Raw genomic sequence first — 21,887 nt, 5'->3', positions numbered from 1 at the left:
TTACAACTTAGAACATATCCTAATAACAATTAAAACAAAACAGACTATAAATTATAAATAACAAATTACATATAATGTTGACAATAGAGACGTGTGGAGTGAACATGGGGAGGCCTTTGCCCAGCAGTGGGACACTGAAATGGCTACATAAAAAAAAAATATATATATAATGCAGTTCGTGTGAATTCACTCAGCGAGCAGTGGAAGAGGTCTACGTGATCGTGGATCCTATTGAGCAACCCCATCGCTCGCGTCAATGGAGCCTGCTGTTGGAGATTAGTCCTTCCGCTGTCAACGAGGAACAGTCGGCCCTCGCGCTTCCGGAGTGAGTCATTGGGCACCCGCAGTTGAAACCTCATGAGCAATACCATGTTATCAGCCTTACCTCGCCACACTCGAAACAAGTAGGATACCAGAGCTAGTTCCCGCCTAACTGGTTATACCCCACCATACCCAGGACAAACAAAGTGGGGTACATCAACGGGTACTTAGGATACACCCCATGGAGTTTCATGTAGAGAAATCTAGTAAATTTATTTTGGATTTTCTCTAGCATGAGATTATATTTTGCTTCATGGGGTGCCCAGACCACTGCATTACACTCTAGTTTGCTGCGGACCAACGCATTGTACAGTGTTCTAGCAGCTGCAGTGCTTGTAAAATTGTTGGTTGTCCTGAGAACGAACCCCAACGTCTGGAACGCCTTCTTACAGACCTTGACAATATGTTGAGTGAATGTGAGGTCTGCAGACATGTGCACGCCCAGGTCGCGCACCTCCGTCACGCGCTGCACGGCGCCTCCATCCACCAGGTACTGGCGCGCGCGGGGGGAGCGGCTCCGGCTGTATGATATCACGTTGCACTTGGAGACGTTGAAGTAGAGCTTGTTCTGTCGACCCCACTCCACTACACTGTCTATATCGCGCTGTAGATGGTCATGATCTTCCTCGCCTGTGACTTTTGTAAAAAGTTTCAGGTCATCCGCAAACAAGAGACACTGAGCCTTGCCTACCACGTTTGGAAGGTCGTTAATAAGTAGAATAAACTCAAGAGGCCCAAGATTACTCCCCTGACTCACTCCAGAATATGTATGGTACACATCGGATACGCTATTTCCGCATTGGACGTATTGTTTCCGGTCCTTCATATAACTAGCAAAAAACTTAAGCGTCTTCTGTGTGCACCCCGCCGCGGCCAGCTTCACGAGCAGCACGTCGTTGTCCACGGTGTCGAACGCCTTCCTGAAGTCGAAGTACGCTGCATCCACCTGTATACCTGCGTCAACGTGCGGTACTAGGTATGACATAAAGTTCAAAAGGTTACTGGTGGTGCTGCGACCCGGTCTGGACCCGTGCTGGGCGTCCGCCAGGTGCGGCCGGACCTCATCGTACACAATGCTGAACAGGGCCGACTCAAAGACTTTTGCGTAGGTACATGACACTGCAACCGGTCTGTAGTCCGCTACGCTAGATCCGCCGCTTCCCTTGGGTACAGGAATCACGCGAGATGTTTTCCATCTCACGGGAAACGTTGAGTTCTCCAGACACAAGTTATATACATACGTGAGAGGCCCCACCAACACCTCCCTGGAATCTCGCACCAGGTACGGCGGCAAGTGGTCCGGGCCCACGGAGCGATATGTCCAATAGATTGACACATCGAGGCGCTGAAGTGCCTAATGACACTGAAACGATTACTGTCCAAGCATAGATCCAGCCACAAGATCTATCCATAGGCAAAGGGGAAGAGGACGTAATTTCTCCGATACTGTTCCGTGATACATTAGAAGATGTATTAAAACTCTGGACTGGAAAGGACTAGGCATCAATATCAACAGTGAAAGCATATTGTCATTTTATTTTGTTAACAATATGCACATACGTCTATCTGACATGGCGATAATTAGTTGAATGCGCCCCACTGATGCTTATACGCCGTCTATACGCCTCTCTGACATGGCGAAATTATTTAAATGCGTCCTACTGATGTTTATACGCCGTCTATACGCCTTTTTGACACGACATAAAATTATTGATACATCGTATACGCCTTTATGTTATTTATTAATATCTCAAAATCTAGTTTACTGAAAATTTCAAAAAAATTACAGAACGTGTATTACTAGTATAGGAATCGATTGGCATGAAAAACGCAAAATCGATTTTTTGCGCTTACGCCCCTCTGGCATGAAGCCCGCGATATATATATCACACAGTTATAACTATATCTATCACCAAAAAATCAACAGCTCATAACTCTTTATTATCGGCCTTATAAGATAAAACAGCCTTATTAATTTGATACACATACAGATCGTAACATTTTTTTAAACCGTCCCTTTTTATAAGAAACCGTCCGTTTTTAGGTAAAATACCGTCCGAAATGGTTCAACGGGACTGGCAACACTGTAAAAATCATCATGAATCCGCGCGAATTGTCTTGCGAATTGACAGGCAGGAACGAAGAAAAATCTTTATTAAACAGTTTGGGCATTTCAAATCTGAATGTAAACAAAAAGTTATCCAAATAAACAGATCAATCAGCAGAAAGTGAAGAAAAACAATGGCTTTTCCGTTGTTTTCTGGAGTGGGAATTACAGTTATTACAGTTAACAAGACTTGGATAGCGGCGCAAGCGCCCAAATGAGAACAGATGTAGGTAAATATGATTGAAAATAATCTCATCCAACGAGCATCAAGGAGATTGTGGCAGCAAACCAAAGTGCCATGCCAGTATTGTATTCGGGTGATGTGAGTATTGTATTCGATTGTTGTAAATATGAGATAACCTTGAAATATGTCTTGTGTTTTCCTAACCTTGCGATGACCGCACGTCTGCATTTACATGGTGAGTTTATATATGTCGCAGGCATCTGGTTTAATCTCCTGTTTGATTGAACCGCTAGCCCGTTCATTGGATGACGCTATTCAGTTGTATGACTGAAGAACAACTCGTCAAGTGGTTGACTGTAACGTCCAACGTCTTGACTGAACGTTATTCAGCGAAGTCGTTAAATGGGATATAGTATAGCAACTTTGTAATGTCTGGTTAGGATGAACATGACCAGACAAGAGTCAACAAAAAGACTTAAAAAGCTCTCATCTCACAAATTAACTAAACAAAAACAATAAACATACCTTGATATTGTTGTTCATAATTATCCAGTTTCAGCACATTTTTTTCTTTGAAACTATCCGCCGGCAGTGTAAGGATAGGTAAATCCATGTTGTCACACTATTTTAACATAATTAACGCACTTTACAGCAAATTTATTTGCACAAAATAACAATACAAGTGCTTTTTGTGTCAGCTGTTCGCTGTTAGACGCCATATTTGTTTTATTCACCACCTGACTGATTTTAAGTCCGCTAACTAGTTGGACGTTTTGTGACGCTTGTACAATCAACGTTCGGCCTAGTCATACAACTGAGTAGCGTCATCCAATGAACGGGCTAGCGGTTCAATCAAACAGGAGATTCAACCAGATGCCTGCGACATATATATGACACACTTGAACAGTTAGATAGACCATAGGTTATAACCAAATCATTTTTTAAATATTTATTTTGCCAACATGCAATCGGTTTAATACATATAAGCAGTTTATTTGGTTCTTTATGATTGGCTTTTCAGACATATACCATCCCATTGTCAGCTTGCCTTCTTACATCTCTTCTTATATCTTAATTTAATTATTTTTTTCTTCTAAATTTCAGCTTGGCTATTTTTTCGGGAATGCCACCGCTGCCCCCGGGCCATGCCTCTATAATGAGAAGGTAAGTGTAGAAATACATTATTTTAAAACAATAAAGGGTAAAAAATTTCAATTTTCATTCGAAATAAGGGTTACGGGGTGTGTGGGTGGAAGGGGGGAGGGGAGGGGAACCTCCCCCTCCAACCCCCACATCTAGGAGACAAGTAGTTTTTGAGATATTGACTATATAATGTGATGTGCCATACATTCTCGGTGAACTGACACATAAATATGTCATATAGGAACATCAGGAACTGTGTCGTAAACGCTCGCGCTCCGCTCCGCTTCCCTGCGCTACGCTTTGGTTTCGATGAACATGTGCACCTAACACGCTCCTCCTCGCTTTGCTCGTCGTCGCACTTATCTTTAGGTTTTGATCCCAAGGGTTTGACTGCATTTGTATTTGTAAATATTAATATGGTCACCTGGCTGTGTAGAAAAAAGCTATTGCCTATTTAAAAAAAAAACAAAAAAAAGTTGCATTTATAACCTCATCTGTCATTTCCCATACAATTCGACCTCGATTTTAAACATGAATATCTCGGAAACTATTTGTCTCCTAAACCTGAAATTTGGAATAGAGACTCCTGGGGTATTACTCTTATTGTATACCAAGTATCAACATCCAGCATTGTGGGAAATTTAGACCAAAGCCAGTATAGTGAATAAATTTATCCGGACCCATATTAAATTATATATATATCTATCCTAAATTTATCACATTTTAAAATTAAATTTCAGATGTTTATTGGTGCCGGCGCTATATCCAGTAAACAGTCGCCCATAGAGCAAGAAATCGCATTGCGATAATGGAGATGGATCGGTCACACTATAAGAAGGGGAGCCGATAACATGGCAAGCATCGCTTTCGAGTGGAAACTGCTAGGAGGCCATCGGAGACGCGGTCGCCCTGTGCACACATGGCGGCGCACAGTGGACGGCGAGCTGCGAGCGCAAGGCCTGAGCTGGACGGAGGCCAGAGCGGTTGCTGAGGACAGGACGGCGTGGCGCACTCTCGTGAAGGCCCTCTGTACCACTGGGGTACCTTAGGACGACAACACCATAATGCAGGTAAGATATTGAGTATTGATACTAATGACTGTCTAATCTTTTCACCATACGTGCAGACATGAGGTGCAGCAATGTATTACTATATTATATACTATATTATCTGTCAAAAGTTTCATGATAGTTTCCGCTAGAGGCGCCACTTTGTATGCGAGAATTTTTATAGTTTTTATTTCACACAGAAATGTTATTTATTTGGCACGCCTTTTTATTAATGTATCGTTTCTTGCCAACAGATCACCTGGGTGAAGATGACGATGCAACATGTGACGACAGGAGTTCCTGTCAAAATCTTTGATAGTGCGCGTCTTCTTCTTGGCGTCCTATGACCCCCCGTGGGGGAAAGGGCAGACACAACGGTTCTCCATCTCAGTCTGTCGACGGCAGCGAGCTTCACGTGGTCCGAGCCACGTCATCTCCGCGTCCTGCATCTCGTCATGAAAGTGTGCATCACTGAAAATATAATTCCTAAATGGCCATTAGAATTGAATTACGTTCACCCTAGATAACACAGTACACAGTCATGCATGCACTATAATACCACAATATATTATAATATAATGAGCTCTTACTTAAAAGAGCTATGATATAAGTAAAGCTATCGATGTTATTTGTCACACCAGAGTAAAAGTTCTTACTGTACCTTAGTTAATGAAAAATAAATAAATAATGATTATTATTAATAAGCACACTATACAGAATTCTTGAATCAGAATATAGGCTAAGAATTTTGTAAGAAAAAAAAAAAAAAATTTAGAAATACCATTGTGATCTTAATCATACCTACTTATAACAATAATAAACAATATAAAATAATTTAACATGATTGTGTTGATGTAGTTTCTAATGTGTATTTGTATAAAATAAAATAAATTTGTCTTGGCATCTTTTATTTACATATTAAGAAACCAAAATAAATCTACAAAAAATAAACTGGTCACATTCACTGTAAGTTGAAAGTAACCTCCATTAAAATAAAATACAAAAAGAAAAAAGATCTTCAGCTGGAATCGATCCTCGAACCTCTAGGTTGATATGGAGCTACATCCAACTAGGCTACGGTTCAGATAATTATTATGGTGAAAAGTTCCTTCACTTTCTTCCCGAGCCAAAAGCATTTTTTAGCTGCTTACACTTAATTCATTATTTTGAAGTCCCTTGACCACATACGTACATAAAATAGTTATTGCTACGATCTATATACCATCGTCTATCTATTACATACACTCGATGAGTGGTAGATTTAGTTCTTATCAAGTTTTAACTTGATTAACATAACATAATAATGGAAATTCCTATATGGGCGACTATTGTCTCATAATTATGAAGAATAAGCCAATCCACCCCAATTCTGTTAGCACTGCATGATAGAGAATACTTCAATGAACTTATAGACATGTAACACATTTAACAGCGTGCTCCGAGAGATTCATTGCATTAGGTACAATTTCTTCGGCCATATTAAAATTTGTTGCTGACTTAATTCATTATTTTGAAGTCCCTTGACCACATACGTACATAAAGTAGTTATTGCTACGATCTATATACCATCGTCTATCTATAACATACACTCGATGAGTGGTAGATTTAGTTCTTATCAAGTTTTAACTTGATTAACATAACATAATAATGGAAATTCCTATATGGGCGACTATTGTTTCATAATTATGAAGAATAAGTCATTCCACCCCAATTCTGTTAGCACTGCATGATAGAGAATACTTCAATGAACTTATAGACATGTAACACATTTAACAACGTGCTCCGAGAGATTAATTACGTCACAATTACTTTACGGCGACATAGCAGCAACTTTATTGCTTCTTTGCCTGTATAATTTATTCAGGCGCTTTGATTGATTTTTATCTTTGATTGATTATTTTGAAGTCAATTGAGCAAACCCAAAGATGACATACATAGATTTATAATGTATTTACCATCGTCTATCCGTTATATACACACTCATCTGGGTGGATTTAGTTTTTTTTTTTTTTTTTAATGACTGACATTAACTTGTTAGGTAATTAATCTGTCGGAGCACTCTGAATGGTGTTATAGTAGTTAGTAAGTTAATTGCAGCATCTCCTAGCATGTAGTGATAACAGTATTCCGCTGGATTGGCTTATTTCTTCATAAACATGAATAATATTCGGCCGTATTGAGTGTCCTTATAATTAATAATTTTGACTAATTTCGAGCACACTGTTAAATGTGTAATATGTATATAGGTTCATTGCAGCATTCCCTAGCATGTAGTGATAACAGTATACTGCTGAAATGACTTATTTCTTCATAATCATGAAAACATATTCGCCCTTATAAAAATTTACTTTTACCGCTATCTTCACGTAGGTGCGGCTACGAAGACAATGCTACGATTGTAGTCAATTCGTAGGGTGGCTTTTGTCTCTGTCCTTCCTTTTATTTTATAGTGTACCGTTCTCTTTCTACACTCGCGAGCAACCAAATCGACTCAAGCCTTCACGGCGCACATATACATTGATTTTCCTAAAACGATAAATGGTAAATATAAAAGTGATATGTCATTCGAAAGCTGAAGAATTAGGCTTTCAATTAAGATCAATACCATAAAAAAAAACTAAGCGCAGATTTAATGACGCATTTTAATTGCCCGTCAGTGTTAATTACCTCATTAGGAATCCACGCCTTGCGCTACCTGATCCCGCTATAAAACCTTTCCACATCCGGTGTACCTTATCAGTCGCTTGTTGCAAGTTGACCGGTACACATCTCGTTGCATTGTATTCCTTGTTTTCGCAAACCCATGGATACCACACCAGAAGAAGCTGCTCAAGTTGTTGCCTTGCTGCAACAAGGGTTAAGTCAGCGAGCAGTCGCTGCCCAGCTCCACTTGAGCCAGTCTGCTGTATCCCGAGTATACAGACGGTTCCAAGAGACTGGTGCCTTCAATCGAAGACCAAGAACGGGCCGCCACCGCTGCACTTCAGAGAGAGACGACCGCTTCATTGTCTCAACCTCGCTGCGCAATCGACACCTTACGGGCGTTGATGTGCAGCAAGAACTGAGACGTGTACGACAAGTGGCTGTCAGCGAGTGGACAGTGAGAAGACGCTTGAAGGAAGCCAACTTGACACCAAAAAGACCTGCATCAGGCCCCAAATTGACTGCAGGCCACCGACAAGCGCGTCTTCAGTTTGCTCGAGAGCATCTCGATTGGAGCATTGCGCAATGGCGGTCGGTCCTGTTTACTGATGAGTGCAGAGTGTGTCTGCATGGCAGTGACAGGAGAGGCCGGGTCTACCGGCGTCCGGGGGAACGATTTGCCCAATGTTGTTTCGCTGAAACAGTAGCATATGGCGGCGGTTCCTGCATGATGTGGGCTGGTATTTCTCTAGAGGGAAAAACCGCACTTGTTTTCGTGCCTGGAGGCGGCCGAGGAGGCGGGTTAACAGCTGATCGGTACATCACCGACATTCTACTCGGTCATGTTGTGCCCTATGCAGAATTTGTCGGTGAAGACTTCGTGCTAATGCACGACAATGCCCGCTGCCACACGGCACGAGTCAGTCGGCAGTTTCTGAGAGAGAAGGAATTGCGCACGATGGACTGGCCTGCGCTCAGTCCTGACCTGAATCCCATCGAACACTTATGGGACGAGCTCAAAAGAAGAGTTCGGGCCAGGAATCCAGTCCCTGCAAGCGTGGACGAGCTGAAGACAGCTTTATTAGAGGAGTGGGACGGCATTCCTCAGGAAACTGTCAAAAAGTTGATAAGGTCTATGAGAAACAGGCTGCAGGCTGTAATTAGGGCAAGAGGGGGCAATACAAAGTATTGATTTAAATAAATAAATTTTTATCTTAACATTTTTTGTTTAATTTGTATAATACGATACCCATACCCTTTTTTCCTAAATTCCCGTTTTTCCTACAATTGCGTTCAGACATCATTTATTTCAAAAATGATGAATGGATTTCAATAATAATGATATCAAATTAAAGCTGACATCTTAAGCTTTTAAATGACATATCATTTTTATTATTTCTATTCATAATTTTACTTGTATTAATGTATGTTTGCGCCGTCAAGGCTTGAGTCGATTTGGTTGCTCGCGAGTGTAGCATAGTGGCACTTATTGCCCCGGTCTCTATTTGTTTGACTAGCTTTCAAACCGAGCGAGGGTAGTTGGGTGCCGGATACAGTTTCTTGTGAAAATACACTTGTATTTTGTGAAAATATAATATTATTATAATTTTTCAGGTTTAAAAATATTAACTTCTATGTATTCTTTATTACAAAATAGTTAAAACTACGTTTAACGGGTTCGCGTTCGTGACAGATGCATAAATTGTTTAAATAAATTATTTTGTAAGCGTTAATGATAGTGTTTCCACGTTTTGTTGTCTTTATTAATAATAGCCAACGATAAGTTCATTTAAGTCTACCGACATAAATTAAGTAAAAATAAATGTATACTAAAACGTAGTCAGTTCTTTACATAAAATATTTATTCATTCACGACTCATAAATCTTTTATTTTGAGGCAAATAACATTACCGCGGGCCATGAGATCAGCTTTGTTCTGTCTGTCCACTAATACCCAAGAAAAAGTATAATAAAATACCCTGCGACCTTGTAGGGTATTAAGCGACCTTCGGGTTATCGCCCTTAGCCCTTGAGACGTAGGTATTAAAGTTCTTATTCGCTCAGAAACTCGTAAGTGCTTTTTAATACTTCTTTTCACGTTTAACACTCGCTCATCGCCGCGGCACTTAGTCCCTATTGAGAATTTCAGCTTAAGTTTTCTTATGCCGCTCTAAAATGTTGTATTTTATTACATCTCTATATTTAAGCTTCCATTTTCTAACCAGCTTGTTGTTAAAATGATACCTTAAGCCGAAGGGGTTTTCAGGGGCTCATACTAAACAACTTTATTGGACGGATATGGATAATTCGTGAATAAAATGCACTCTACATAGTAAAATGTCACGTGACCAACAAAGTATCTATGGAGAAGCTATTGTTTTGTAACGTTTTTTTGAAAATCTTGTAGTTATTATTTTGAGAATACTGTTATTAATGACCATTTTATATATCTTCACCACATCAGACACAAACCCAATTAATAAATAACCTGCTATACTGTAATTTGAGTTACAAGCTACCACCCCACATTAATCTTGAGTATAAACTTGACAATTCGCCCCCCCACCCCGCGACACACACCCGCCAAATCCCCCGAAGTACTCACGTCAAAGGCGCCAAAGAAGCGAACTTTCAGTCTTAAACCAAGTTATAATTAATTAACACTTGTAACTCGGGACCCGTTCCCGCAACGAACAAGACTATTTTGTTTAAACGAGAAAACGTCTCCAGTTTATGACCTACTCAAAATAGAACGCGATGGTAAAATCGTTTGACTGACATATTTAATATTCGCTTCGTATTGTGACTCTACAAAATGTGCTGCAATACAGAGGATTCACGTAAACGTATGATGTAATAAAAATATGTTACAGTTATTGTGACACAAATAGGCACTTAAATTTTAAATCCATTTTGTATGAATCATTGTCAAGAACTGTTAAAAAAACTCATTCGAATCGGTCAATCCTTTTGAGAATTACATACAGTAAGTACATGTAGTTAGTTAGTAGTAGTAGTTAGTATGTAGTATATTAAATAATCTACATTCCTTTTTAACATGTACACTGCGCCCAATCTTAATCTCTGTTTCCCTCCATCCAAAGGTTGTCTGGCAGAGATCGCTTTTAGTGATAAGACCGCCTTTTGTACCCTAATTAAGTTACATTTTGTTAATTTTATTATTCTGTTTTGGTGTACAAATAAAGTGTATTCTATCTATCTATCTATCTACATGTAGTAGGCGCATGCTTGTATAGGTTTCGCAGCTATTACCACCCACAGGTTTGATAAAAGATCTAGATTGTTTAGAAGAATTTAATTAAAGAGTCAATGATGAATTTCAATCATGATTTTTTTACATGGTCTTTCTTATTCGACCTATATAGAGTGTTTGCATAATATATATTTTTAATTTACTTACACTAAAATTCATGATGGCCTCATCAATAACATCCATACACTAACACCCTCAATCCTCACACCCACTTAGATAGATAGAATGTTCTTTATTTGTACACACACAAGAACAGAATTTACAAAGCTTATATACAAACACATAGGTACAAAAAAGCCGGTATTATCACTATTTTTTCAAGACAACCTTTGGGTGGAAGAATATTTATGTTCAAATAAATGACTTACCTAGTAGTATCAAACTTGTACTGCGGCCGCTTCATAAACAGCAGCCGCGGCAGTATGTGTATGAACACGCGCTTGACCCACGGCGCCATGCGGTGCGTCTGCGGCGACCGGAAGTGCACGTTCAGCACCACCACCGTCACGCATATACTGGAACGAGACGGAGATATGGGGTTAGTTGAGGTGTGAGAGAGAGTGAGAATGATAAGGTATACGGTTAAGAATAATTATTGGCCAATAGCGGCCGTGCGGCATAGCGCGTACCAATGGCGTTACGCGCTTTTGACATCTTCCCCTCTTGCCTCATCCCGCACCTTCAAGGGGGCCTAAAATGTTACATGTTTCCTATTTCTAAGGCAAGAAAAGAGTTGTGGTAAGTTGCATCTTGATGTATTCCCACTACTGTAATGAGGAAGATATAAATTGATGAAGCATGTTGGAGAAACTATAGAAATTATAAATAAATGTACTGTAACGTTATTCATACTACTTATGCATAATATAGGTACATATCGTTTAAAATTAACTCGTAAATATATTTTCGGAACTCAAATTTTCAGGCCACCATTTGTTCAAACGTAAACCGCAAATGAAAGTAGTAGAACAAATAATAATTGGCCAAATAAATGCGGTATTCGTAAAAAGCTACGCTCAGAGCCAAGAAACAAAACATAATAAGAGTTGGCAAAATCCGACCGCGTGGTTAATTGTGGTTGAGACTCATTAGAGAAAACATTGCTAGTTGGTGTAACAGCGCCCCTATGTTATGTTAATCTTAGTAGTTTAATCTTCGCTGTAAAAAAAAAACATCGGAATTTGTAGGAGTCCTTTCAGTCTGCTGCCTTACACAGGAAGCATGTAGTAATTGCATGCAATAATTTTAATGTCTTTAGGGGTGCAAGAAAGAAGCTAACTTGTGTGGTTCTTTAATACCAAGTGCCCAAGTGATTGATTTCCTACACTATATTACCATACTTCTAAATACATCATTAATTATGAATAAATAATAATTATACTTTCAGACACTTATAATTGTATTTTATAATTTTATATGTACCTATGTTTATTACTATTTATTTATTAGTATCATTGATATCTATACTTATTATCTATACTTATTATAAGTATTAATTCTTATTTTTACCTAAATTATATATATACTCAATACTCCATACCTAACAATACCTATTCTATTAGCCAGTCCATAAGTTTTATAAAATAAGAATGTATTACCTTATTACTTAAGTTCCTTTGTTTTTGATAACCAAAAATGGTTAAATTTATGTTAATTTTTGTTTTTATTTTGTCTTGCTAGCTAATTATGTTTACCAAAAATGTTCCTAAGATTAGTACATATTTAGTTTTAATAATTTAAATACCTACCCTAACGCATACCTATTAAGCTATTAACATTATTTAGATTTAAAAGTTCTATAAGTACCACCTACCTACTTAGTTAATCATTTTATTTGTAACCAGGTACACTGGCATCCACGACACAGGCTGAGCCTAGTGTGGAAGCCACCGAATTTCGATAATTTATAATCTCTCACCCTTTTATTTAATTTCCTAAAATTGTTTGTTTGTACCTTCTAACTTTTTAAATTCTATGGTGTTTAAATACATATTTTTTGATTTTGATTTTGATTTTGAATAACTCTGTGAAAAAAACATACTCTACTCTATTGTTTGTTACGATAAAGAACATAGTATTTAGGTAGGCCATAGGTATAATAAATCACCTATTATATCCAATCCTAGATTTCACAGATTTTCAAACCGTTTATAACAATTTTTATATTTTAACCTCAGTCACAATAACAAAACGTTCCGAAAACATCTCAAGCGGGAAAGTCTTACTAATATCGCATGACAAACGTAAGTGCTGAAACCAGATATCCGTGGGACGCCGCCTGGATTCACGACAACTTTATGAGTTTACTCACCGGCTTTGTGTTCGCTGATTTACTAAACGTTGAGGTGACGATCTAGATTGCGCCGGCCGTACTACGTAAATGCGTTGACAACGTATGATGACGTTATAATAAGTACGTTGGTTGGGAACGTAAAAACAAAAACGGGTGAGAGTTTATGTGTTTTTCAAAGTTTAGCAAATTTAGGTAGCTTAGGATCTGAAAATCATCACAGGCGATTAATGTAAATGTGTATTTTTTTCAAATGCATATTCCCTAATTATTCGTTCACAATGTGTGACTGTGATTGTAATATGAATAAAATTTGGTTATCGCTCATATGATGTAACTGTAAGGTTGTCTAAACACTAAAGCCTCGGAACCGTTGGCACGAGCACGTTTTATTTGGTTTTGGCATCTCTGATAAATCATGTAGTTCCTGTAAATTATGTGTCGGGAGCCGACTTATATGCAAAATCCATATCTTTGCCACACTGCTTTCTGTGGATTTGTACACCAAAATACGGACAGAGTTTACATTACGTTCGTTCAGGCTTTAACGGTTTTTAATCACTGTGATTGATTCGCGCTGAAGCGCGAAAGATGAATCTTTCAATCATGAAATAATATTCAACTGCTGCACATAGGCTTCTCCCAGGAGCCCCACATGCTTACAAATATTTATAAATCACATCGGGGAAATAGGGCACAAACGTTCTCAAGAGTCAAAGTTATGAATTTGTCTAAGTCGTTTCAGATTTCAATAGCAAACCTTTACATGAATCAACAAACAATTTCCATTTCCGAATAACAACGACGGTCGACGAGCCCCAGGACCAGCCTGTAGAGCTCCCATCTATGAGTAACCCCGCATATACAGGATGTTCTATGAATCATCACAATTATGATTAAATTACATTAAAATTACTCTTTAATTGAGCCAACATAAAAAACAAGTTATGAATAAACAAAGACGACAACAAATAAACAAATAAATAAATAAAGACGGCATACTCGTTGAAATCATTAAATACTTAATCAAAATGTAAATTATTTTATTAATTCAAAGAAATTAGTAAAGTGAATATTAATATCGAGGGGTTGGGTAGGTTGCATTTTTACCTACTTTAAGATCAGCTGTAACCTTTTTGAATCAGCCTGTACATTGATCCATTTTCACTCCATTAGCAAAATCATCATCTGCCTTACTGCTCTGTTGACTCGGATGGGTTCGATGTGTATTCACGAAATATCTGATAATATTTGCTCTTGGCTTATACAGGGTGGAACTTTATCAGTTCTGTGCCGTGCTGTTAGAAGGTTCTGAATGGATCTACCAGTCATACTCATCATTTTTATTACGGGACTAACTCAACAAATTATAAAAAAAATGCTGCTTATTACGTCACGAATGAGTAGGTGGGTACATAATATTTAACTTTAAGTATAATAAATAAAAATAATACTTAAGTAATAATAATGATAGTTTATCCGGCTATTAGGGAACATTAATCTGTCGTTGGGATAAAATTCAACCCTGTATATGAAACTGGATGTGTGTCTTTGCAGTTAATAGAGAAAGTTATTTCAGCTCGTATTGAAGTTACCAAGTGAGATTGGTTTCAGGAATTTTGTGTGATTTGCTGTGTGTAATGTGTATGGTAGATGTGTTTTCGTTATTACCGAAGTCATAGAGTTATAATATAGTATATATATTATAATATAGTATTATTTAGTTTATATTGTAGTTTTAAATCTGTCCATACTCTAGATAGGCAGCTATGAATACATTATACTAATGTCTGCGGATATGCAAATGATATTCATTATACTTCGTTTCTCTCTCGAAGATGATTACGATATTACATGCAGCACTCGAGATGATGCTATCCTAATCACACTTTTAAAGCCCTAAAAATAGTTTTATTTTTAGCACTAACAAATTTGTGCCTGTGTAGCAGGGCCTTATATTTGTCTATGGCCCTCACCATTTCCGTTGTCTATGGTGCCGCCGTTTTGTTCGCCATTACTCGATTTCGTGTTATCCGAGTCACGTCGCACAAGGAATTACTGGAAAAGGTAATGAAAAAAGTGAAGAAACTTGTCAGGAAGAAAAGAAGAATTTCCTCCTCGTCGTCGGATGGATGTGAGACACCTTCACAAGGTGTGTGTCTATCTCCTGCGCAATCGCCAGCAAGCATGAATCTCTGTGATTATGTCCCTCATGAAGGCAATGAAGGTAAGTTTCAAGTGCATATCGGGTCCAGATGTTAAATACAAATTGTGAAATCTACTTGTTAGAACTTGGTTAGAACACGTGGTTGACTGATCTTTCCTTCATAATATCTCGACGTTTATCGTGTGTAGATATGTGGATTTCATGTCATGATAACCATGTATAATGAGCGTAATAAAATAACGCAAATAGGTATTTTCTTTCCCGGCGTATATCGCGTGTGGAAAAGTTAACCTACAAATGTGAAACTGACCGGTTGTTTTTTCTGTACAATTACAGATGTTACCGCAGCTACCGAAAATGTGAATCTGGTTACGGAAGAAGAAAATAGCCAGCTGGACCCCGAGGTGCTGGAGTTACTTGGCTCTGACCCCACTCAAGTTAAGGAATTCGGTGACGACTTGCACAAGGAAGTCGCAAATAGATGGAAGCACATTCTGCTAAACGGGCTCACAAAGGAGGAGAAATCAGAGTTATCTAAACATTACTTACCAGCAGAAAACTGTGCATTTATCAGGCCACCTAAACTCAACCCAGAGGTGAAGTCGGCGCTACATGACCTTAATATAAAGAAGGATGCCTACTCTGAGAAGAAACAAGATGTCATGGCTAGTTGCCTCTCAGCAATTGGAAAAGCTTTAAATATGACACTAACAGAGAGGCATAGTGATCCAGAACTTACAAAAATTCTAAGTGATGCCGGCCGCCTATTATGTGATATCCATCACAGGGAGTCTGTATCGAGGCGGTTTGCCATTATCAATGCTGTTAACAAATCTAAAAGAGACACTATAAAGAACACTAAAATAGACCATAACCTATTTGGGTCCAACCTGACTGAACACCTGAAGACTTCAAAGGCCATATCTGTATCAGCTTCCGAGTTGAGATACAATTCTAGCAACCATCAACATCGTGCACAGCTGAACACTACCATGCCTCGTAGCCAACCAGCTTTAAACGTACGGGGGGCACCTCGGGCACCAGTCGCCGAGCCGCGAGCGTACCCCCGCCAGCCTCGGCGACCACCGCCACCGCCGCCGCCAGCGCCCGCGCAGTGGGAATACCGCCGTGCGCCGCCGCCGCCGCCGCAGGTGACTCGTCCACGGAACTACAACCGCCCACCGCAGAACCGACGCCGTTAAATACTCTATCACAGGTACACAAACCTATACCTACTGCAGGCAGGCTCCAGTATTACATTAATGAATGGATTAATATTACCAATGACACAACTATCCTGTCTTGGGTTAAGGGATACCAAATACCATTTGATAATGAACCATATCAAACAGTTTCAAGTCAAAGTAAATGTTATAGTACCGAAGAGACTCTAATTATCAATGACTGTATTAATGACCTTTTAGAGTCAGGTTTCATATCTCCATGTAGTACATGCGAAAATCAATTTATTTCACGAATTTTCACAGTACCCAAGTCTAATGGAAAGCATAGGTTTATCTCAAATTTAAAGGAACTTAATAAATTCATTAATCCCACCCATTTTAAAATGGAAGACTATCGCACAGCTCTAAAGCTTATTGATTTTAACTCTTACATGGCAACCCTAGATTTAAAGGATGCATATTTTTTACTGCCCATCTCTCCAAGTGATAGAGTTTATCTTCGTTTTACCTGGAAAGGTGAATTGTTTGAATTTAATGTCCTACCCTTTGGTCTCTGTACAGCCCCATATGTATTTACCAAATTATTAAGGCCCGTCTTACACTACTTACGTTCATTAGGATACCTGTCTGTCAATTTCTTGGACGATTTTATGCTTATTGGAAACACATTCAAAGACTGTCTTGACAATTTAAAAACAACCAGAGATATACTTTTAAAACTAGGTTTTTTGATTAATGAGGAAAAAAGCCAGACATACCCCAGGAAAGAATGTACCTTCCTAGGCTTCATATTTAATTCGGTTAACATGTGCATATCGTTGCCAGAGGAAAAGAAAAGTCGTATTAAAGCTCAAGCAACAAAATTTTTAAATAATAAAAAATGCTCGGTCAGGGAGTTTGCTAAGTTTTTAGGCTTGTTAACATCAGCATGCCCAGCTGTTAAGTATGGCTGGGTGTACACTAAACAATTTGAGAGAGAAAAGTTTTTAGCTCTCAAATACTCAAATAATTACAACAAAGCAATGGTTTTGCCTGCGCATTTAAATAATGATTTAATTTGGTGGAGAGACAATACTGATTCTTCATATTGCTCATTTCAAACAAATAACTATGATATTGTAATATTTAGTGATGCTTCAACGACTAGTGCTAAAAATAAAACTATTTTTAGGGCTTTAAAAGTGTGATTAGGATAGCATCATCTCGCGTGCTGCCTGTAATATCGTAATCATCTTCGTTCGAGAGACTCGTATAATTAGACATCAAACTTCACAAGGTAAGTTCGTTTGATTCTTAATTATTTGTACACAAAAATAGATAACAAATTACACTTACTTCCTATCTGTAGAATCGACAGTTGTATCAATAAAAACTATTAACCCCTGACAAAAAGAGGGGTGTTATCTGTCTGTGGTAACGTAACGGCTGAACCAATTTACTTTTTTTACCCCGAGTGTTCTTAGCCATATTTTATCAAAATCATCTTAGCAGTTCAAAATTTAAGCGACTTTTGGAGTAGAATGTCGGGGTTTTTTAACGTTGTTTGGGTTATTTCCACACACCTGCGTTGGTGAATCTGTGCAAATGAGATTGCATGTGTTAGTGTTATTTATTTATTTATTTATTGGAACACAATACAGAGAGTTAACAATACATTAACAATATTACATATAACACAAACACAGAAAACAGTTAACACTCCAAAAAATATGTGTCCACAGCATGCAAGTAGTGGTTAACTAGGTACATTTAATTATTATATTTAACATATTAATTATATTAATTAATTTAACATCAGATTACATTTTTAAATATTAAAAAAGTAAAAATAATCATATATAAGTAAGTAAAAAAAATTGATTCAGATTATAATTAAAATTAAAATATGTCAGAAAATTTGAAATTCTTATTAATACTGATTATTTATTTGAGTTCTTTTATGGCGGTATAGACGAGACGACGGTAGGTGGGATAAGAGTTCCAAAATATGTCAATATCACAGTCAGTTGTGTGCATTTGATTGTAAAGGCGACACAATCGATGCACAGGGGAGTTATAACTAACATTGATGCGACAAGTTGATACGTAAAACAGTTTAAATCGACGACCAGACCTAGTTCTACAGTCTAAAGCAATCTGCGACAGCACAATCGTATCAATTTTATTATTTACAATCTTGTAAAGACAAAACATATCTAATAATCTTCTACGGTTATTGCTATTACACAAAACGAACCTTTCCACCCTTGGGTAAGAATCCACTAGATTCCTCGACAAACACCCGGAGGGCCTATCTCCGGTTTACTACCGGCTGTAAACCGGCCCAGCTGATTAACCGGCCCGGGTCAAACTGACCAATATCGTTCACTTGTTTGATAGATGTTTATCTCATGACCCACTAGAAAGATTTCTTGAGGTGTCTGCGACATACCTAATTATTTAATTAGGACGCAATGAGCGGATACCCCTTGATGAAAAATAAGAGTATAAGTTTTATGTGTCTGTGTATTTACATGTCTATGTGTGTATCTGTCTGTGGTAGCGTGGCAGAACCGATTTTCGTTTTCTTTTTTAGCGTGACATGAAAATAATGTTAACTTCAGTGTCCTTAGCCATATTTTATCAAAATCGGTTCAGCTGTTCAAGAGTTATGTGACTTTCAGTGTTGAGTTTTTCAGAAATGATTTTTATACGCAACGGGAAGCTCGTGTACTACACACATAAACAACTAGTATCAATTAATAACATTAATAACATTTGTGGCCGCATTAGTTACTTTCACTACTTTTAGTACTTACGCTACTTTAGGATTACATCGCCGTTGACTAATGTTATCCGACTACGCTGCCACTGTAAACCCATCTTACTTATCTAAGTAGGATTAGTACTGTCACGCCGGGAAAAATGGCGGAATGCTCTTAGACTACGGAACTGGAAGTAATCACAAGGCAACGAGAATCAGGGGAACTATCCTTTGAAAAATCCAGATAAACACTGGATTGTAAATGACAATGGGCGTTTTGGGACCTATGTCCAATAAAGATGAGTCATACATCATTGGATAGCTCTTTTCAAGTGAGCAAAAAAATATTATGACGACAAATCCGTATAAGTTGTCCATTTTGAAATATATTAGTCGGAAGGATGTATTTTTCTATGGCATTGCACTCTCTCTCCTGATGACAGTTAGGGCGTAATACACGTAAACACGTATTATTAAAATGGAAGAAATTAATTTCAACTGGTTTTATTTACTTAGATAATAAACTAATATAATATTATAATAAATGATGATCATTTTGTTATAAAAATTAAAAATGAATGTGAAAATATAACAAAACATAAAAATTACAGAAATAAAATATAAAAACTTTCAAGGTACGATTATTCTAATCGGACAGTAAATCAGGACTAGCGCTTCCGTTATTCATATTCTGCAAAAAAATACCTTTTCAACGACGCATCACTCATTTCTATTGGTGATGGTCCCAGCTTCCATATATTTGTGCCCATCATCATTTGTTCTTAATTTAGTAATTATAACTTATTAAAGTTACATAAAAGAATTAATATTTTTGAGGAGAAAGATATTCCAGAACAGAAAAATGGATAGGAATGGGAAAAAAATATGTAATTTTTGGTGACTAAACTCTGACTGAATGTTTGCTCCTCATTTATGAGTCCTCACACTTGATTGTGTAAGCAACTCATGGGAAAACATCTCTATGTTCAAAATACAACATTAACTTTTCAGTTACAAAGTTCTGAACAGATCGCTTGATAACGGATTATTTAATCCCCTTCGCGCGGGGCAATAAAAATATGCGATCAAAATCCCTATTTCGTAAAAGCTGAGTTTTAATTTCTATGGAAATCGTGTCTTGTCACTTGTCAGACGGGACGGGCTGTGCTAATTGCTCCCGTTATTTACGTGAACTAAAAAATACATGTAAAAGAAGCGGATTTTTTTAATTTTTTTCTACGACACTGTTGCAGTGTGACTGATCTTGATCTACTTGTAGAAGATCTAGTAGGTATTTAGTAAGTAATAACAATACAACTGTTGGGGTTGAGTTTATAGGAATTTTATATACTCCGAAGATAATACAAATAACATAGGTACATTGTGATGATGCTAATTACCTCTATTTACAGAGGTCAGGTCATTGCTGAAAATATAACAGCTTCGTATAAACACGAGACCACCGGCGCCCAATTTAGGGGCGCTATTCATACAGTTACCCCGATGCTGGGAGGGCCATAATCTGAGCTTTACCACATATACAGGGTGTGGCAAAAATTGTATAGTCAGCCAAAAGAGGGTAAATCAGAGTGTCGTCCTTGACAACTTGTGATCTAACACATTTGGATATACGCAAAAAAATACATGACCAAAAAATGATTCTATGGAGACGCAGATTTTCTTTCGCAAGTTTTCGTCGTAAGTTGTGAAACAAAAGTTTTCAGAATGACCCCCCGAGTCACCCCTTTTGGGCTTACTATACCCTTTTCGCAACACCCTGTATAAGGTAAGCGACTGACCGCTGCTGGTGATTGTGTTATCATCTTCACAATGGACCGTGTTAATCAACGCCGTGATAGAAATTTTGGTGCAGAGGGCCAATTTTGAGACTACATATTCGGTAAGCTGAATACGGTGTGGGGACGTTTGAACGTAACGCTAAAGCTGCGATTTGAAGCTTTTTGGTTAAATAGAGATGCAGGTTTGTATCTACTGACGTGTATTTAGCTCTGATGAGTTCTTTGGAATATACTTAATCAATGGATTGTATACCTGAGCCCCTTATAGTGAAGTCGTTGTAATGAAAACTATACACATGTACAAAACGTACATGTATTGACATGGACCTATGCTCTACATAGATAAAGATAAAGGTCTAGCTTGTCAAATTAGTTATATGTTAATTAAGGTGATCTGTATAAAGGTTCCATTCGAGTGCTAAATAAAATAAATATAATGATACTAAATAGGGGCACGCCCGTCTACTTCTGTACCAGGGTAGGAATGAAATAAAATAGTTCCCGCGGACCAACAGGCCGGAGAAGGACACTCCTCATGAAACCACTCAGGCTGCCAGTAGACAAGGTAAAGTGAAGCTTTTAACACTAGACCGCTAAAGTAAGAAACATACAGATGGACAGTGAAGTTTAGTAGTACGGTCATATACCTTTTGAATTCCTACGGAACCTTAAAATAACAATAAGCTAAAAACAAAAAGCAATTACGAAACAAGACATCGCGTGACACGGCGGCCCTGCAATGAATTCCGAGTTTAATTTAGGTGCGTTCATTACGTCTATCCAATTTACGTGATACTGAACAACACTGTACAGAGAATACCAAAATACTGAATTTACATTCGAATAGCTTTGTAGCTGTAGCTACGTAGGTACGGAGCCATTGTGTTGCCGCACATGGCTTACAGAATTACTGAGGTTTTATTCAATTTCATATTTTTAGAGTGTTTTTATTCAGATTCAGGGTTAAAGGGACAAACTGGAAA

The 21,887-nt window shown here is 38.0% G+C and overlaps 1 protein-coding gene and 1 long non-coding RNA gene across 2 annotated transcripts in view; one reads left to right on the top strand and one right to left on the bottom strand.

The window, feature by feature from the left end:
* The window catches only part of LOC105381623 (acetylcholine receptor subunit alpha-like), a 139,625-nt gene that overhangs the window by 22,760 nt on the left and 94,978 nt on the right, over nucleotides 1–21,887 (bottom strand). The window contains exon 7 of the mRNA XM_038112229.2: nucleotides 11,090–11,236. Within this exon, the coding sequence (XP_037968157.1) occupies nucleotides 11,090–11,236 (147 nt within the window). The remainder of the gene's footprint in view (nucleotides 1–11,089; nucleotides 11,237–21,887) is intronic.
* LOC125488932 lies at nucleotides 2,482–5,705 on the top strand. Its single transcript, XR_007266608.1, has 4 exons — nucleotides 2,482–2,750; nucleotides 3,717–3,776; nucleotides 4,496–4,825; nucleotides 5,059–5,705. It is a non-coding gene; the product is annotated as an uncharacterized LOC125488932 (long non-coding RNA).

This window comes from Plutella xylostella, chromosome 9 (genome assembly GCF_932276165.1).
Source record: "Plutella xylostella chromosome 9, ilPluXylo3.1, whole genome shotgun sequence".
NCBI lineage: Eukaryota > Metazoa > Arthropoda > Insecta > Lepidoptera > Plutellidae > Plutella > Plutella xylostella.
Note: the sequence above shows the minus strand (reverse complement) of the source record. Positions and strands in the feature narration are given on the sequence as shown.